At 40.7% G+C, this 21,173-nt stretch overlaps 1 protein-coding gene across 1 annotated transcript in view; it reads left to right on the top strand.

Annotated features, from left to right (window-relative positions):
• LOC124799212 overlaps positions 1 to 21,173 on the top strand; it is a 333,002-nt gene that overhangs the window by 52,065 nt on the left and 259,764 nt on the right. Inside the window, exon 6 of the mRNA XM_047262783.1 lies at positions 8,893 to 9,094. Coding sequence (XP_047118739.1) covers positions 8,893 to 9,094 — 202 coding nt within the window. The remainder of the gene's footprint in view (positions 1 to 8,892; positions 9,095 to 21,173) is intronic.

The following is a 21,173-nucleotide window of genomic DNA, read 5'->3' as shown; positions in this document are numbered from 1 at the left end:
TCCTGAAAAAAAATTAAAAAAATTAGCGATGACTGCGAAAAACTTATTGAACGCCCTTTGTATAGCTTGGTTGTTAATGTAATGCATAGGATAACAACTTCACATTCAAGAGGTTGTCGGCTCGAATCCAGTGAAGTTAGCAATTTTTTTTTAATTTTAAAGCATTATTGAAATTATTTCGATCATCATTTTTCTTCAGTTAATTGGCTTGAATGACATTTTTTAATTCCATTCTTTGTCACATAATTTTAATCATAATATCAACTCCTTCACTTTCTCTCATTTTTTATTCCTGTCATTCTTTCTCCGCTTGAAATATTTGTTCATGTGTTTTTAATAAATTTTATTTATTAATTTCTTTCGTTTTATCATCCTGTTTTTCGTCTACATTATTGCGTTCATTAATAAATTTCTCATTCTGCTTGAATTAAATTTTACTTAAAAACCCGCCTTTGATTTAAATTTTTATCTGCGTCATTTTGTCCATAGTACAATAGTAATTTAGGATATGTTTGGAATGATTTTATGACGATTACCATGCAAAAAAATCTACTCACCTACTAACAAAATTACATCTTTCACACCATTGTAATTTTACACCTTTGTAATATTTTTACAAAAAGCCTTGTATAAATGAAAATACTGAATATTCCTCTTTGCAAAAACTTTCTCCTTATGTAACATGTTCTTTAGATAATGTATTCAACTGCTGAGCAGCACTGACTGTTGGTTGGCCCTGTGTTGCACTTGCGAACAGTGCCATGAAACAAAACTTTAACATTAGTTGAATACTAACTTTTTAAATAATGAAAGCTAATCTAATTAAAAGCCAAAAGTAACTAATTGTGTACTCCATGATAAATATTTAAATAACGGATACTAGAATACTCGGTAGGTCTCACGTGCAGGAGGGCTAAAAGCTATGACGTCACCATGAACCCTCTGGCCACGCCGCATTGCACGGAAGTTTATTGGCACACGTTGCGCAAACTCATGCGAAAGTATGAATGTAATCGAGATTTTCTGCGTTTTAGTGTATTATTAATATAAGCTTTAGGCCTATATTAGTTCGACAGTTTTTTTCTATGGCCGGTGAGATGTTAGTGTAAAGCCTCCAAAGGACGGCAAACTGTTTCACCGTTTCGGAGAGCACTGCTCCTTTTCTTCTTCTGGGATAAGAGGGCCACACAGCCTTAGACTACATACACCTACAGTACGAAGAAAGCCCCTATAGTGTCATTTTAAACTCTTTAACAGTATTAACATATTTTCTTACTACTTTCTGTTTTCTAATTTTCTTTTGGTGTAAGACAAATTTGTTCGACAATTTTTTCTTGTTCATTTTTTCTCTCCCTCTTCTTTTCTTCTTATGATTCTTATTGTTAGAATAATATCATACAGTTCTTCCATCACGTTATCTTGTTCTGATAAATAACTGCCAGATGCACTTTTTAATTTGTATCCATCAGCAGCAGATCTGGAGTTCAGTACATCATATACATTTTTAAGACTTTTACAGCCTCACCAACATAACTGAACTCAGGAAGATTGTGACAAATGGCTTGCCCTACACAGAGGAAACAGATCAGCTGCTTTTCTTATGTTTTGCTTTTCCATACCAGCAAGAATCAAATGATTCATGGTTACTTTATGGGCATATTGTAGGTCTACACCAGTGTTTTGAGGTTCAATTAACTTAATAAACTCTTCTTTCGTGAGCAAGATACCAGATTTTAATCGATAGCCATTGTCAAGTAGATGATTCTGCAACATTTTTAAGGCCTGAAGCAAATAAAAAAAGCCATTATTTTCTGTTTTGATCTGATGGAATTTCAAATAAGTAACCCTTAAATTTCGTGTAAGTCTTCTGTTTCATGACCTCATATCACACGCAAATGCTCTCAGTTTAAATTCAACATCTCTTTCCGCTCAACATGTGCTTAGATACGGCTGTGTCAACGTTACTCATTTTCCTATTAAACATCTCATGACAAAAACTTGAGCATAACCTCCTCTGTCTGGTCAAACATCTATCTCATATTTCGTTAATAAATTCGAGTTTTGAAAACCTCGTCGAACGCTAAATTGTCTGAGTCTTCCTTTAGTAGTGACGGCACTAGGAAGTGGATATTTAAATACGTCCCTGACAAAAGATAACGCTTCATGTGATAGGCAATGTAAAATTCCAGCGTTTGTGCTATCTTCAGTTGACCAGTTTTTACACTGTCCTTTCATAACTACTTGTCGTTCACAGTCAGGAAACAAGCCCTGAACCACTTTTTGAACATGTTTAAATTTCAGTAACTCAGCGCTGCATCGAGAGAGGTGATACTGTAAATCTGCTATTTTTGCGTAAGGTGTTTTATTCCTCTTTCTATAGTTTGTAATTGTTGGCCTGAGCACCCATTGTCGCATTCACGGCAGTGTTTGTTTTCACGGTGAACGTTTTGTCTAGTAGTAATGGCTTGATTAGTTGGTAATATATCCACCTGCAAAGTATCTTCTGCCTCTTTACGGTAGTTTCATATTTCTGACCAAATATTTCTCACATTATTAGACTCACTAATATGTCCTGAAACAGCACCGGTGGACGGTAGATTTAGAGCTGGAACAGCATCAGTCTTCAGCTTGCGTTTCGAAGAAATATTCAACAGTTCAGTTTTCAAAATCCTTTCATAACCTGAAACAGTAAATGTATTCAGCAGACATGAGTATTTTCAACGGAAAAGGAATCTGCATGTTTACAAGCGTTACTGATTGTGTTTAGGATAATGTGAAACTTAATTCATAACTAAATATGATTAGTAATACTGGCGATCGCGAACCGAAGCCATTTTTTTCCATTTAAAAACTTGACGTAAAAAATCCGTCAGGCATATTTCTGTACTCAGCCGTAAGTATTTAATAAAAATTCACACAGCCGTAAACAATCTTGTTTTCACACATAAACGCAATTACAACACAATACGTTATGGATTTGAGTGTTACTGAGCGCTGGTTTGGTTCAAATCGACGTCAGTGGAGTGGCTTGCTACCGCGTTTAAATCTCTGGATCCCTACCGTACATTCTGGTATCCGTGATTTACATGAAACTCAGTACTGAAGCACATTATGAAAATTGCATGACATGGTGTGGAATTTATGACTCGAAATGTTCACAAAAATAAAATACTGCTCTAAGAAAAAACATGACTGAGATTACCTACAGTGGTCATTGAAAATTAATCAGCTTATTTAGTTCAACACCTGAAAATTCTGGCTATGTACTGTTTTCTCACAATATTGCAAAGTGAGATCTGCCTGAAATAAAAATTTTCTTCGAAACAATCTGTGGCTTCATGTGGTGGAAGCTGCAATGGACACAAGACGAAGTATTCAAAATTTTACTAAGGATGATGGAGGAGGGTTTTACTTTAAAGAAAATTTTCTTGAAAAATTAAATTCTTATTACTGTCAAAAAAGATTGTACAGCATCAGAAGTCCCTAAAAATTACGTAATTATCTCAATCCATAAATTACAGACATTCTAACCAGTATCGTTAATTGTAACACGATGAAAAAAAAGATATAAAATTAACATTAATTAATACTAATCACGTATGTTATTAGTTATTTGAGGGACTTTTATTGTACCACTGAGTGAGGAGGAAGAATATGGTTGTTGCCATCCCATTAGCTTTAAAAATAATGAGAGCGTCAATAAAAGTAAAAATGTAGCGATTCCCACCACTAACCTGACAAAGAGCCCACATTGTTCCAATATCCATTCGTAGCACAACGAATCTTAGGATAAGCAAGTACCATAAGCCACGAGTCTACATGCGCCAGAACTGTGAAAAGACGTATCATACTATAATGACTGCTAAGCAGACTTGCGACTGAAGTGTGCAGGTATGTAGAACATCTCGTGAAAAGCATCTGTCGCTGTCCTTGGTGCGCATTGTGGATTTTTGAACTGGTACTATTCCATTACTCTCCTTTGCCTCACGCAAACGGCATGAGGCTACTGTTCTCACCAACGAAATGACACAGTTAAGCGTTATTCGGGGTGCAACTTCCTTTAAATGTTTAGAAATGTAAAATTATGCCACTTCACAAAACACTGAATAGTAATATCCTGTGACTACAACGTCGGTGAGTCACACATTGGTGTAACAGTTTTTAGGGATGTGTAATGGAATGATTGCATGGGCTGGATCGTAGAAAAAGCAGAGGGAACTGTAAAAGTCATACGATCTACAAACAAGATTTCTTACAAAAAAATCTAGCAACACAACTTAGCATATTGCTCTAGAGCTTGAGACCGAAACCAAATAGGATCAAAATGGGGTGATGGTTGTTGTTGTTGTTGTTGTTACCTTCAGTCCGAAGACTAGTTTGATGCAGCTCCCCACACCAGCCTTCATGTGAATAACTACGGCAAACTACATCCATTTGGATCTGCTTATCTTAGCTATGCCTTGCCTTCCCTCTACAACTTTAACCCCCCCCCCCCTTCCCCATACTTTCTTCCATTACCAAATTGATCATTCCTAGATGTTTCAGAATGTGTCTTAGAACCGATCCCTTCCTTCAGTCAAGTCGTATCGTATATTCATTTTTCCCCTGTTTGCTAAAGTATATCCATATTAGTTATTCGATCTACTTAACTAATTTCCAACATTTTTTGTAGCATCACGCTTCACTTCTTTTCTCGTGTTGTCTTATCTGCTTGTCACCGACGTTTACTTCTGTACAATGTCACAATTCATATAAATATCAGTATTAAAGATTTCGTAATATTTAAATTTATATGTAATGTTAACAAATCCCTCTTTTTCGGAAACGCTTTACTTGCCATTGTTGTTGTGGTCTTCAGTCCTGAGACCGGTTGATGCAGCTTTCCATGCTACTCTATCCTGTGCAAGCTTCTTCATCTTTGAGTAACTACTGCAACCTACATCCTTCTAAATCTGCTTAGTGTATTCATCTCTTGGTCTCCCTCTACCATTTTCGCCCTCCACGCTGTCCTCCAATAGTAAATTGGCGATCCCTTGATGCCTCAGAACATGTCCTACCAACCGATCCCTTCTTCTTGTCACCAATGGAGATGAAATCAGTAGTGTTGTACATAAATTCAAGACTAAATCATCCTCAGGTCTAGATGAAGTTCCAATGTGTACACTAAAAGACTGCATTAGCAGCATAAAAGAACCCTTAGCAGACATTATAAATGAGTCATTCTCATCAGGTTGCTTCCCTAATTATCTAAAGCACGCAAAAATTCTTCCCATACACATAAAAGGTGATATAGAAAATACAGCGAATTACAGACCAGTTTCATTGTTGTCATCTTTTTCAAAAATAATGGAAACTATTATGAAAAGCAGACTTATGGACTACTTAAGTAAATACAAACTCCTATGCAAAGAACAGTTTGGCTTCAGGACTGGAAAGGGAACAGAAGCAGCTATACAAAAATTTACAAGAGGAGTTCTAGAAGCCCTAGATAAAGGAGAATAAGTAACAAGTATTTTCCTAGATCTCAGCAAAGAATTTGTTACAGTTGACCATGAAATACTACTAGGTAAACTTGAAGCACTAGGAAGCAGGGGGGTTGTAAATAAATGGTTTGGATCTTACCTTGCAGACAGAGTGCAGGGGGTGGAGATATCTCAAATTTCAAGTAGCTCAAATTATTTAGTGAAACATCTTTCAGATGAAGAATATTTGAACATTGGAGTACCTCAAGGGAGTGTGTTAGGCCCAATACTATTTCTTATTTATATTAATGACTTCCCACAGTGGGTAATGCAAGGACAAACAGTGTTGTTTGCTGATGACAGCAGTATAATAATTACAGACAGGACATCAGAAATGTTAAATGTAAAAGCTGAAAAGGCACTTATGGAAGTTCACAACTGGTCAAATAACAACAAAGTAACCCTTAATGTGAAGAAGACTAATACCATAAACTTCTATATAAAGAAAAAACCGAATATGAAAAAACTTAAAGTTCAAAATGAAACTGTAGAGTGTGTAGCCAGCACAAAATTTTTGGGTATGTATGTTGATCAACAATTAAAATGGAATGAACATATTAGGATGTTTGGGAAAAAATTAGCACAGCATGCTATGCCTTACGAATATTAGTCACTGTGTGCAATAGTTCATGCCAGAGAATGACATACTTTGCACACATAGATTCTATAATAAGTTATGGTATAATATTCTTGGGTGCAAATGCCCAAAATGTGAAATATGTGTTCAGATTGCAAAAACGAGCTAGCAGAATAATGATCAAGAGTCACAAAAGAGCACACTGCAGTGAGATAGTTAAAATGTGGGATATTCTGACAATCCCAAGTGAATATATTTTACAAACTATAGTATTTATTCACAAAAATATTGAGCAATACTTAGCAAACATGATCACCAAACCAGAATCAGTAATTGCTTGTACCTAGACAGAATGAATAAAACTAAACCCTAAATCACTATGTTTTACCAAGGTGTCAAGATATACAATAAATTGCCAAAAGAAATCAAAAGCATAAAGGAACTCTGTAAATTTAAAGCATTCCTTAAAGAATATTTATTAAAAACAGTTTTTACTCGATTAGAGAATTCATGCAGCATAAAACTGTCATAAATAAATAATCAGGCTAAAAAATTATAAAGTGGACATACTAGATTGTAATTTACCCATACAACTATTAGAGGAGTCTTGTGATATATTTCTTTTGATTGAAGCAGGTTCTTCTGCATTATTTAATTCAATGATAAATTGTGTGTGTAATAAATATATATATATATATATATATATATATATATATATATATATATATATATATATAATGAATTTGTTATATATAGCTTGTATTTCATAATCTTATATGACAAAATAATGTACACATGCATGTATAATGACGACATCCATATAAAGAAATTTGTTTATGGATGAATAAATAAATAAGTTTTGCCACAAACTTCTCTTCTCCCCAATTCTATTCAATACCACCTCATTAGTTATGTGATCTACCCATCTAATCTTCAGCATTCCTCTGTAGCACCACATTTCGAAAGCTTCTATTCTCTTCTTGTCCAAACTATTTATCGTCCATGTTTCACTTCCATATATGGCTACACTCCATACAAATACTTTCATAAACGACTTCCTGACACTTGAATGTATACTCGATGTTAACAAATTTCTCTTCTTCAGAAACGCTTTCCTTGCCATTGCCAGTCTACATTTTATGTCCTCTCTACTTCGATCATCATCAGTTATTTTGCTCCCCAAATAGCAAAACTCCTTTACTACTTTAAGTGTCTCATTTCCTAATCTAATTTCCTCAGCATCACCCTAGTTAACTCGACTACATTCCATTATCCTCGTTTTGCCATTACAGTCAGCGTTTTATATTTTCTCTACTTCGTCCATCGTCAGTTATTTGGTTGCGCGAACAGCAAAACTTGTGTCTGTTTTAAGTGTCATTTACTCCTGAGCGCCGATTGAATAATGCTGTTGGTCTTTGATTAGCACAAATAATAAACTCCGGTCAAACGGAACTTGTAAATCTGTGTTGCACAAATGAACATATCAGATTTCGTAGCTATGAACTCCGATCAATTTCGACTGGCAGAATTTACCAGGTTAAGTCAAGTTCAGTTGCAGTCGTCGGTTCACAATGTACAGATACCGCAAAAGAAGTAAGAATGAAAAGAAATAAGTATTAAAGATGTCGTTGGTAACACAATAAAGATAAGTAATTACTCCTATAAGCGTACATGGAGAAAACTAGTGACTGATGGGAAAAAGTTAGAAGATATTTCGACCCATTTAGCGGCAGAATGTCAAGGCAAAAGCAGACGTATTTGTAGTGAGTAGTAAGTATACCTAGCCAGAAATCAGACAGTAATGACTGAACATTTCTTACAAAAAAAATCGTTGTAGGTTTGAGTAACGATAGTACATACTTCGTATTAAATTTCATGCAAGACGACAATGTAAATACCGAACACCGACCTCTTGCGTAAACTGCATTGATGAATCGGAAGAGTTAAGTTCATCGTGTCAGTTAAAAAATCGTTATACCACCCCACGGCCGGCAAGAGTTTCTGTTCGAAGTAAAATCGGCAGCGTCATTTCCTGCTAACGGCAGGTGGACGTGACCTAGCACTTGTCGAACGATTCCTTGTGTTGTAATGTGCATTCTGAAACAGTACCTTGGCGCACACTAACATCTTATTGTGCCATTTCTTTATGTTGCCGTGACACATTTTTAAAAATCTTCTGTCTCGATATGTTCCCTGTTTCATGACTTAATATTAAAGCAATTCTCTACCATGCCTTTTTTTGTTGGCCGCAGTTACTAGTTTTTTGCCTTCAAAAATGTGTTTATTCTGGCACAAGAAATCTTCCGACAATAACTTCCTTTTTAAGTTGTTTGCAAGCTAGAAGTACGCGATTTCTACTGTTAATATTCACAACACGAAGCCATCAATAAAAAATACTGAGTATCTAGGTTCTACGATTAATATATGGCATAGAAACACGATAACTCTATCGCTAAGTAATTTAGCAACGTTGAGAAGCATGTTTCATACTGAATTAAATCAACAATGAACTTTGTTAATCTGATCCAAGGCTAGTGTTAGTGTTACACAACATAGTGAATTCTTGAGTTGGGCTCATTTTCTGGGCTAATGTCAAATTGATATCCATTTAGCGAAGCTCGTACAATTTGCCCTAAATGTCCTTCGTCACTGCATCAGACTCATTGGAGTTTCATGCCACAGCGGAGAACACGTCATGTTTTTAGTATCTTAGCAAGCTCCACAACGGCGGCTGCATTGCCTAACTCTGCAACTCGGCTGTTCTTTGACGTGTTTGTCCAATGCTTGTCCCAGGGTGATGATGACGGAGGCGTACGGATCACTGGACCAGGTGCTGGGTTACTACGGCAACGCCACCAACCCTGGCGCGCATTTCTCCTTCAACTTCCTGCTCATCACCGACCTCAACGGAGACTCCAGCGCAGAGGACTTCGTCCGCATCGTGGGCGACTGGATCAACGTCGTCAATGAAAATGGAGTTTGGTCCAACTGGGTGGTGAGTTACTTTACTTTAACGCCGTCTCTCAAATCTGAGTTGTCATCTTCACTCCGAAGACTGGCTTTATGTAACTATCCATGCTAGTCCATTCTGCGCAAGCCTCTTAGTGTTCAGATAACTTCTACAATCGACACTTACGTGAACCTGATTACTGTAGTCCAGCCTAGATCTCCCTTTACATTTTTACCCCGTCCCCCCCTCCACACTGCCCTCCGTATGAGAACTGACTATTCATCGATGCCTCAAGGAGTGTGCTATCAACTGAATCACTTCTTTTAGTCACACTATCATAAATTTCTTTTCTCCCCAATTCGGTTCAGTACTTCTCTATTAGATCCGCTCATCTGATCTTTACCGTTCGCTTGCAGCACCAAATTTAAAAAATCTTCTGTTTTCTTGTCTCACATGCGTTTATCAATCGTGCTTCACAAGGCTATACTTCAGATAAATAGTTTCAATACCATACTTTCTAAACAAGATTGCACAGCTCCAAAATGGCTGTGAGCACTATGGGACTTAACATCTGAGGTCATCTATCCCCTAGAACTAAGAACTACTTAAACCTAACTAACCTGGGGACATCACACACATCCATGTCCGAGGTAGTATTCGAACCTGCGACCGTAGTGGTCGCACGGTTCCAGACTGAAGCGCCTAGAACCGCTCGACCACACGGTCGGCTTGCACAGCTCCAATGTATTTACAAACCGGAGTAGAGGGCGCACAAAAACCTGTTGTATATTTATTCGCAGGCAAACAGATTCGGTCAAGCGACTACCTTTAAGTCAAAGACCTTCAGAAAAGATTTCCGTATATCTAAATTTATATTCTATGTTAACAGATGTTTCTTATATATGAATGCTTGGGAACATGCACAGCGCAACTACACAATCGATTCTCCCCGACTGGCAGTGAATCTACAACCTTCCAGTGCGGACCCACATTTACGTTCGTACGAATCTAAAATTAGCGAACATGGAGGACTTGGACGGGAACTACGGAAACATGGCGCTAGATGGGAGTGAGTGTCGGCTAGGGAGCATGTCGAAATAGTCCACGCATTTGTCATAGACACTGGTCCGTGTGGCGCAGTGGTTAACGCAATTGTCTAGTAAGGAGTCCCAGTCTGGCACACATTTTCACTTGTCGCATGAAGTCCCGATGCAGCGGTGTCATTAGTTCCTTTCCTTTCTTTTCTCCCTCTCCACCATCGGTTTGCATAAAATGTTTCTATTTCAGACTCCAGTCTGAAAGTTTCACCCTCTACTTCAGCCACTGACAGTTATTTTGCTGTCCGAATAACAAAACTCATCTGCTACTTTAAGTGTCTCATTTGCTAAACTAATTCCGTCGGCATCGATTTAAATCAGTTACACTATATTACCCTTGTTGTACTTTTGTTGATTTCATCTCACAACGTATCTCCAAAAAAGTCGTTCTGTTCCACATGTCTTCGAAGTCCTTCGCAGTTTGCCGTTTGAATCTCAAACCCAACCAAATAGTGCACGCATTCAGACCAATGGGACTGCAACATTATACTGACAGAGGGGCTCGTACTGACTCGATTTTAATGACTGAAATAATATCACACAGCGTCCCTTCCGTTCTTGGTGCTTCACGTTTTTTGGATCTCGGTACGGCAGAATTAGCGGAAGAGCTAACTCCTTCAACAAATTCCGCCTTGCGTCTGACTTTGAGCAAGCGACAGTGTGGTCGCGTCTATTCATCCAAAGTACACGGCTGCAGATTTCATGTTCGAGGAACAAACAATCCCTGGCCCTACTAACACCTCCCCCCCCCCCCCCCCGTGGAAAAAAGTGAACAAAATCCTGATTAAAAGCAGGCATTTGGGGGACCTGGTTTCGGAGTTTTTTGGTAAATTACCACCAAAGAAACGTACGCGTAGTAGAACCTTCAATATCAGCTTCTCAGTTCTACCAGCAAACCAGGAAATCTCATATCAAAGCTACATCAACAAAAGATGCTGACACTACCTTCCAGGAAATATGCTTCACAGACGACAATCCTACTGATTATGGTAACTACCGTATCTCCAAAATCAAAGCAGATAAGCGAATCGGGAGAGATGCCACTCCAGTGTTGAGTACTGGGTATGGCTTTTGTTGTAAACAATAATGTAGTCGATTCAACCGAAGTAGTTACTCCCATAAATAACAGGATCATGACAATGCGTGTGAAGGTGTGAAGTGTTCGGATAAGATGTACACATTGATTGATACACATGCTCCCGTAAGCATTGATAACTGAGTAGAACCTGAAAAGATTGAACAAATTTGGACTAAACTGGAGGAGATCGTGTCAAAAATTCCAGGCAAAGATATAAAATTTCTATTAGGCGATTTCTGCACACAAACTGGGCGAGAAAAAAACACCAAGAAAATCGTTGGCAATTACCCCGAACATAAATTCACCAGCAAGGGTTGGGCTATACTAACTTCGTTGTGTCAACTACCAAGTTTGGAAATGGAAAACATCTCCGAAGGTAAAAGACTTGGAGGTCACTCATAAAATTGCTTGGTAAATATCAAGTCGATCTTCTTAGCCATCACATACCATTCACAGAAAGAAGTACGCTATGTACAACTCCACAGAGGTGTCAATGCCGACTCGGATCACTGTCTTGTGCGCAGAAAAGTTTTGTTCGTTCCAAGATGAACATACCACTCGAGCAAGGTGTCTCAGAATGTGGGAATAGAATATGTGTTTCGTGAGAAGATATTAATAAAATGTTGTTTTCTTTTTCGATACTTTGGCGATACTAATTATTTTATTAACTTAATTATGGTTTACATGCTTTCGTTATATTTTAAAACTGAAGTAATCATTTCAATAACATTTTTTTTTCATTTTTTAAAAAATTATTAACCTTCGAAGTAAACAAGATCTTCCATCAAAGGACCAGCATTCCCAGAGTGTTCCGCCTGAGGAAAAGCTTGGAAGCCCCTGCGCTAGAGAACACACAGTGAGAAACTTGACACAAAATGGGCCCAAGGAACTAATACAGAAGAGAAACGAAAAGCCGGCCGCGGTGGTCTAGCGGTTCAGGCGCTCTGTCCGGAACCGAGCGACTACTACGGTCGCGGGTTCGAATCCTGCCTCGGGCATGGATGTGTGTGATGTCCTTAGGTTAGTTACGTTTAAGTAGTTCTAAGTTATAGGGGACTGATGACCACAGATGTTAAGTCCCATAGTGCTCAGAGACATTTGAACCATTTGAACCATTTTTGAAACGAAAGAAAGAAAAGGCGGTCACTTGGGAACAGTTACAAACCAAGATCACACAGTAAACCAAAAACCTAATCCCGCGGTAGCAGAACACGAAACAATCTTGGTAGGATTCAGCAATAGAGGACAGCCTTCCCGAAATATAAAATCAGGAATTCACCAGAGACTAAACAGCACTTTTTCGAGATCGGAAAGCAGGTAACAAAATTGATAACACAAGCGAAAAACAGAGACAAGAAGGAAAAACTGGTTTCTGTTGCAAATAAGTGAGGCATAAGATTTTCTCACCTTGTTTACTTCAAAGAAGACAAGCAGAGCTTCAATGTAAGATCGAAGAATACCAAGCAGGCTTCCGACAATGGCATTCTTGCGCAGAATAGATCATCAAACTAAAAATAATACAAAACCCTAAGATAACCCGAAGTAGACCAGTCACCCCCACTTTCGTCAACTTCAGAAAGGTATATCAGTCAGGTGATGGACAGTTTATTTTTTAAACCCAAGAGACGAAAGGACTAGACCCAAAAACTCTATGCCTCATCAAGTAAACTCTGACGGACGTAAAGTGCACAGCAAAACTTATGAAGGAAATATTAGAACCCTTTGCAGTTACAACCGGTGTTCGTCAAGCGGACGGGCGGGCGCCATTGCCCTTCAATCTCATTCTTTGATTAATGTGTTAGGGAATGAGAAAAAAATAAAAAAAATAAAACCTCTAGAAGCCTACTCAACTTGAACGAACGAACGAACGAAAGATGTCGTTGAGGTCTCTTGCCTAGATTTAGCAGTCTCTTTAGTGAGTAATGGACAGTGAAATCACAGAAATCAAACAAATGCAAGTTCTTAAGCAATACGGTAAAAAGTCTGGCACCGAAATCTCTTTTGAGTAAAATTGTTTGATTTACACTAAATTTAACATTCAGAAATTAAACGAGAATGATTCTAAATTCAAAAGGGTCAGGCACTTCAAGTATATCGGTGAGATGATAGAGCCAACGAGGTTAGAAATGGAAGCACAGAATGTTCGATCACAGAAACTTAAGACAGCGTACGGGAGAACGTATGGCATCTACAACAAAAAGATCATTTCTATCCACAAATGTCAGAAACTGCAACGCGCCTAAGTGAAACATTACTTCTCAATAGAAGAAAGAGATCTGGGAAAGATCCTGCAGGAAGAACGAAAGATTATAAGGAAAATTGTTCGCTCAGAAAAAACGGTTGGATACAGACGGAAATCCTATAAAACAACAGAGAAATTTATTAGACTTGCTACAACACATTAGAAGACGAAGATTAAAATTTTATCGCCGTGTCAATAGACTCCCAACAAATAGGTTTACGCACAAGCCTCTGACGTATACAGGAAAATCAAATAATGTATCCCTGTTCCAGTAAGATAATAAATGAGAAATCCAAAACAGAAGTAGAGGAAGTAGTAAACAGGAATCTGTTCAGCCAGAAGATAAAATGTTGGGTATTGCAGCTATCGAGATAAAAGAATATATGTATTTATAACGAGGCCCTGGTCACTGTTCATATACAAATTCTGTCGAGTTGCTAATCATATTTGTATGGCTTTTCACCTCCAATAATGGTGTCCAGGACCACATTAGGCGTTAGCATGTTTTTACTGAGAACTATGATATTTTTATCCAAGAATAGCGGGCCTGTATAAGATATATTCCATAATATAGCTCTTTTATAGGCGTAACATAAATTTATGGAGTAAAAATGTAACACGTTGCTCTTTCGGTCGCGTCAGGGGCGTACCGCCAGGGACTATATTCCATTCTCCATGAGAACTAGCACTGTTAAGGCAAACGGTAACTGACATTTCCTCCACTTTGGACGGACATTGTCGAGTGAAGTAAACTTGCTAACTGCGCACATTTCAAGCGAAAGCTAAAAGTGGACGAAAATCCTCACATACAATGTATTTTGCTGTATAAGTAAACTAAGGGTGTACTTATCCATTTAGTGTAATTTACTAGGCGCGGAAGTATGAAACAGCCGGCGGCGTGGCCGTTCTAGGCGCTACAGTCTGGAACCGAGCGACCGATACGGTCGCAGGTTCGAATCCTGCCTCGGGCATAGATGTGTGTGATGTCCTTAGGTTAGTTAGGTTTAATTAGTTCTAAGTTCTAGGCGACTGATGACCTGAGAAGTTAAGTCGCATAGTGCTCAGAGCCATTTGAACCATTTGAAGGATGAAACTGAAATTTCCCTGTAGATGGTGCTAGCCGTCAGTCTAGGAGCCGTGAGACCGCGTCTGCTGCGCCATGTGGTTCCTGAAACGTCTGACGACGAATGTCAACACACAGTAACTCATGTTCTATACATCGGTACCTGTTTCAAACCTTTAATCATGTCGAGTTTCCCCGAACTGCGATTTGCAGACAGCATTGGTTTTCTGTTATCATTTGAAGAAAACTGCTGGAGAATGGCATCGAATGCTTGTCGAAGTTTTCGGCGAGAATGTTCTTGGGAAAACACAGTGTTTCGAGTGGTTCAAAACATTCAGAAATGATGATTTTGGGTTGAGAAACGACGAGCGCGGGAAAACACCGAAAAACTTCGAAGACAACGAAATGCAGGCCTGAACTGATGAAGATGATACTCAAACTCAACAGGAACTCGCGGAACAATTGAATGTGATGCAGGAAGTCGTTTCTCTTCGGTTGGATGCTATGGGAAAGGCGCAGAGGTGTCGGAAAATTGATTCCGCATGAAATGAATAAAAGACAGCAAGCAAATCAAAAGATCACTTGTGAAATGCTGTTTCCCATATACAAAAGAAACTCGTTTGCCCATCGAATAGTAACAGGTGATGAAAAATGGATATACGGGGTGATTATAATTAAACTTTCAAACCGCAGTAGAAATAACACCACTTGTCAGAATGACGTCAAATTGCTACGGAATATTATGGGAGAAGGTGGAAAACGTATAGCAGAAGAAAAATAAATACACTCCTGGAAATTGAAATAAGAACACCGTGAATTCATTGTCCCAGGAAGGGGAAACTTTATTGACACATTCCTGGGGTCAGATACATCACATGATCACACTGACAGAACCACAGGCACATAGACACAGGCAACAGAGCATGCACAATGTCGGCACTAGTACAGTGTATATCCACCTTTCGCAGCAATGCAGGCTGCTATTCTCCCATGGAGACGATCGTAGAGATGCTGGATGTAGTCCTGTGGAACGGCTTGCCATGCCATTTCCACCTGGCGCCTCAGTTGGACCAGCGTTCGTGCTGGACGTGCAGACCGCGTGAGACGACGCTTCATCCAGTCCCAAACATGCTCAATGGGGGACAGATCCGGAGATCTTGCTGGCCAGGGTAGTTGACTTACACCTTCTAGAGCACGTTGGGTGGCACGGGATACATGCGGACGTGCATTGTCCTGTTGGAACAGCAAGTTCCCTTGCCGGTCTAGGAATGGTAGAACGATGGGTTCGATGACGGTTTGGATGTACCGTGCGCTATTCAGTGTCCCCTCGACGATCACCAGTGGTGTACGGCCAGTGTAGGAGATCGCTCCCCACACCATGGTGCCGGGTGTTGGCCCTGTGTGCCTCGGTCGTATGCAGTCCTAATTGTGGCGCTCACCTGCACGGCGCCAAACACGCATACGACCATCATTGGCACCAAGGCAGAAGCGACTCTCATCGCTGAAGACGACACGTCTCCATTCGTCCCTCCATTCACGCCTGTCGCGACACCACTGGAGGCGGGCTGCACGATGTTGGGGCGTGAGCGGAAGACGGCCTAACGGTGTGCGGGACCGTAGCCCAGCTTCATGGAGACGGTTGCGAATGGTCCTCGCCGATACCCCAGGAGCAACAGTGTCCCTAATTTGCTGGGAAGTGGCGGTGCGGTCCCCTACGGCACTGCGTAGGATCCTACGGTCTTGGCGTGCATCCGTGCGTCGCTGCGATCCGGTCCCAGGTCGACGGGCACGTGCACCTTCCGCCGACCACTGGCGACAACATCGATGTACTGTGGAGACCTCACGCCCCACGTGTTGAGCAATTCGGCGGTACGTCCACCCGGCCTCCCGCATGCCCACTATACGCCCTCGCTCAAAGTCCGTCAACTGCACATACGGTTCACGTCCACGCTGTCGCGGCATGCTACCAGTGTTAAAGACTGCGATGGAGCTCCGTATGCCACGGCAAACTGGCTGACACTGACGGCGGCGGTGCACAAATGCTGCGCAGCTAGCGCCATTCGACGGCCAACACCGCGGTTCCTGGTGTGTCCGCTGTGCCGTGCGTGTGATCATTGCTTGTACAGCCCTCTCGCAGTGTCCGGAGCAAGTATGGTGGGTCTGACACACCGGTGTCAATGTGTTCTTTTTTCCATTTCCAGGAGTGTAGTTACAAAATATAGCAAATGATGGCACTGTATACATCATAATTTAATAGTGCTCGACTACAGATGACAAATGAATCACACAACCATGCCTAAGCTGTACGTTTGACGTTAAACAAACTATACTACTCTGTGTGCATAGGTGTGCAAGTGTGATACTGTTAGTTACGTAAGCCCGTCCATCCCGGCAAGATCATATCACATCGGACGGTAAAAATCGGTTTTTACTTGTTCTGAGGCCAAAAACCGCATTAAAACACCCATCAATCACAATCAAAGCGGATTATTATTTTCCGTTTGACTGGCGCAAACGATGTTCAATATGCTGTCCACCGTTTTCTGCAGCAAGGTGAAATCGAGAAACACCATGTTCCACAACTGATGGAAGTGTGTCCAGGATCACGTTCAGAATGCGTCGCACAATGCGTGTCTTCAGTGCAGCTAAGTTTGCAATGGGAACACTAAACACAACGTCTTTCAGATAGCCCCACAGCCAGAAGTACACGGATTAAGATCAGGTGATCGGGACGGCCAGGCTGTAGGGACATGGCGGATGATAATAGTCGCGCTTCAGTAGCAGCTTAACTGGATTTGAAATGTGCGGAAGCGCGTCATCGTGCATAAAAATGATCCCATCTACACATCCACGCTGTTTGAGAACTGGAATGACGTGCTTGGGCAAAAGGCACTCATAGAGCTTACCAGTGACGGAACAGGTAACAGGACTTGAAGCATCTATTTCTTCGAAAAAATGTGGCCCTATGATAAATGGCGCCGTAGTCCCGCATCACGCAGTGCTCTTTTCAGGATGAAGTGGTAGTGGTTGACTTGCGCGTGGATTTTCCGTTGCCCATATTCGACAGTTCTGCGTATTGACATATCCTACCGATGGAAATGGGCTTGGTCTCTCCACAAAATCTTCCACAGTCAGTCATTGTCCACGTCCATGAGAGGACGAAATTCTAAAGCAGAGTTCTCTCTTGGTGGCAGGTCAATAGGAAGCAACTCGTGCACATGGGGGATTTTGAATGATAGCAAAGAAGGATGTTTCGTAGGATATTACGCACCATGCTCACGGGTATGTCCAATGTTTGGCCATTTCTCCGTACACTACACGTTTGCACACCATCACTTGTCTCCTCCTGCATTGCTGTGGCCAATGCTTCCACTGACGTCGAATCAATTTGCTTCCTCCCTCTGCCCGATTGAACACCAAAAGACCCGTCTTTTCGAATTTCTGAATCATTTTCTCCAGACCCACGGCAGTCATTGAACCAACGCTTTTTTTCAAATCATTCAGTGTCCGGAACTTCTGCAGAGCGACGTGGGTACAGTGATCATTCTTGTAATACAGTTTTACAAGCAGAGGCGATCCTACATTGACACACTCATGGCGAACGTCGCAGACACGAAAGGAGGAAGAGCCGTGTACGCGGCGTGCTTATATCAATTTCAGTGAGTCGTGCGTATGACAGGTGTTTTCATTTACGTATTCTGACACATACATTGCCATCTATTGATCAATTTCATACTTTTTTTCTTCTGCCATACTTTTTACCCCTTCTCCGATAACATTACGTTACAATTTGACGTCATTCTGACCAGTGGTGTTATTTCTACAGCGTTTGAAAAGTTTAGCTATAGTTATAATCAACCTGTGTTTTAAGAATCGTAAGCGCCGTAAATCATGGGTGAATCCATCGACATCCACTATAAGACCAAATCGCTTTGGAAATAAGACAGTGCTCTGTGTTCGGTGTGATGAGAAGTGTGTCACCTATTATGAGCTGCTAAAACCTGGGGAATCCGTTGACACTAACCGCTGCCAACAGCAAATCGATTTAAATCGAGCATTACGTGAAAAAGACCGTATTATGGAATAAAGCAACACAGTCATATTGTTCCATGATGTGTGTCTATCACACACAGCAAAACGGGTCAGGGAAACGATCGAGGCGTTCAGTTGGGAAATACTAGAGTATGCGGCTTATTCTCCACGCTTGGCTCCGTCCGATTATCATCTGTTTGTATCACTGGGACACGCTCTCTCTGAACAACGCTTCAGTTCGTATGAAAATGTACGAAAATAGATCGCTGACTGGTTCGCTTCGAAAGAAGAACTTTATTTTTGGCGTGGCATTCATAGCCAGGCGGAGAGGTGAGAGAAATGTGTAAATAGCAATGGAGACGATTTTGAATAAAATATTGTTTGTCAGTGTCAAACAACTGACGTGTAATTATTGAAGCCAAATTCCGGTTTCATACTTCTACACCGGGTAGAATCGAAATAAAAGTCTCTTTCAGAAACTGCCATTGTTTCAAATGAAAACGGTCGTAGAAAAGATGCAACGATACCAATCTATAGCGCGAAAGCTACAGGTAACGAAGAATTATATGAAGCAAAAGCCTTCAGTCTACCAGCGAAAGTAACAATGACTCGAATTAGTTAGCATCAGCCCGTGATGGAGAACCAGACTACATTAGGTCGAGCTACCACGTAATTCCAGCTTTTCCTGAATGTGACATCCATTTCCACAGAGAGTCCTTGATGTGACGTGTTTTTCGACGACGCATTCCGTTGACGCCTGGTGAGAAGAGTATCGTTTATATTACGTAGGAGATTGCTTTCTGGGATGCAGCGTGATCCTGATGTGCAGTTATTAATGAGAAGCTGTCTTCGTAATAGGGAGAATACCTCATCGTCCGCTAAAGTGCCTTCTTTGATAGCGCGCACGCACCATCTCGCATCTCAAATAGCGTCGTACCCTCGCGCGAGAAGAGCTGTGTCGTTGGAGAGCTTCTGCCCAGGCAGGATCCAGCAGGAGCGATTTCCCGCAGTTTCCAACCTACTAACAGACGGTATCAAACTTGAAAGGCCCTGTCCTACCTCCCAGCCATCAACTAGGAGAAGGTTGCAAGAATCACATGTTGGTTATTCCAGGATTTTGAGTCATTAACACGCCTGAGATCAACAATAAACATCCTTGTTATCTCGAACTCCTTACCTCGCCCTTATTAGAAATGGGCTAAGTATATGTGCCGTTATAATAGGAAAGAAAAAATGTACGATAATATATTGATGCTGGGAGGTAAATCATCTTGGTGAGAGAGATCATTCTAGCAACTTAGGAGTGTCAATTCACAAAATGTGAATCAAAGTTATGTGTTGCCTATAAAGTACAATCAGAATTTTTATTATTACCCAGAGCGATCAACACGGCAACAAAATAGAAACTGTGAATAAACCGCTGCGCGGAAGTAATAAGAATAGAAAGAAGAAATTAAATGAAGAAAAATTGAAATGATGACTATGCCGTAGCATCGAACAGTCTCGCAATGGATGGCGAACATTTTTAAACCTCACGGAATGAAGTAAATTAGAGTTTAAATTCCCGTCGCAAGCGTGATCATTAGAAACGGAGAACACGCTCGGATTACGAAAGGATACAGAAAGAAATCGGTGTTGTTCTGTTCAAAGGAACCACGCCTATAGCAATTTAGGGAAGTCACAGAAAACTTAAACCTGGAAGGCCACATGAGAATTTGAACCGCCATCCTCCAGAATGTGAGTCCAATGTGCTGACCACGGGGCCACCTCGCTCGGTAAACTCCACGGTCTCAAAATAGCGTTCCAAACAATAACCTACTGTGGTGCAGCTTGAAGTACGATGTAAAAAGAAAACAAGTTCGAAAGATGGCACTGCGGGTCTTGTGATGCAAAGTATACTGGACAGACGGGAATAATATTTGTATCAGGTAAAAGGAACATGAAAGGCAAAGTACCTACGACAAATCAGTTGTTACGACCGGCGTGCACGAAACAGGCCATCCCATTAAGAGAACAGAAAACGATTTAGGAATCATGCACATAGAAAATAAATGACGATATCTGGACTTGCTAGAATAGCTGGAGATTGCCATCCATGAAAAGAAACGTGATAATATTCTTAACGCGCAAGTGAAAGACGAAACGAGATTTCTCACCGGTTTTTTGTCCACCGCCGGTAGCTGAGTTGTCAGTGCGACAGGATGTCAATCCTAAGAGCCCGGGTTCGATTCCCAGCTGGATCGGAGATTTTCTCCGCTCAGATACTGAGTGTTGTGTTGTCCTAATCATCATCATTTCACCCCCATCGACGCGAAAGTCGCCGAAGTGGCGTCAAATAGAAAGACTTGCACCCGGCTAACGGTCTACCCGGCGGGAGGCCCTAGTCACACGACATTTACATTTTACCGGCTTTTTGGTATTATTTTAAGGCAGGTACATGCTTATAAATTTCACAAATAGCTACAGGCGAAAGAAACTAGCATCTTTGGAAATGTGTAAGTTTTCCTTCCCTTGTTATGAATCCTCATCTCACAAAAATTTATTATAATTCAAATGGCGAGAATGAGAAGGGTACTGAAATGAAATGTTGCTCTTTTCAGACTTCTAGAATC

The sequence above is a fragment of the Schistocerca piceifrons genome, chromosome 1 (genome assembly GCF_021461385.2).
Source record: "Schistocerca piceifrons isolate TAMUIC-IGC-003096 chromosome 1, iqSchPice1.1, whole genome shotgun sequence".
NCBI classification, from domain to species: Eukaryota; Metazoa; Arthropoda; class Insecta; order Orthoptera; family Acrididae; genus Schistocerca; species Schistocerca piceifrons.
Note: the sequence above shows the minus strand (reverse complement) of the source record. Positions and strands in the feature narration are given on the sequence as shown.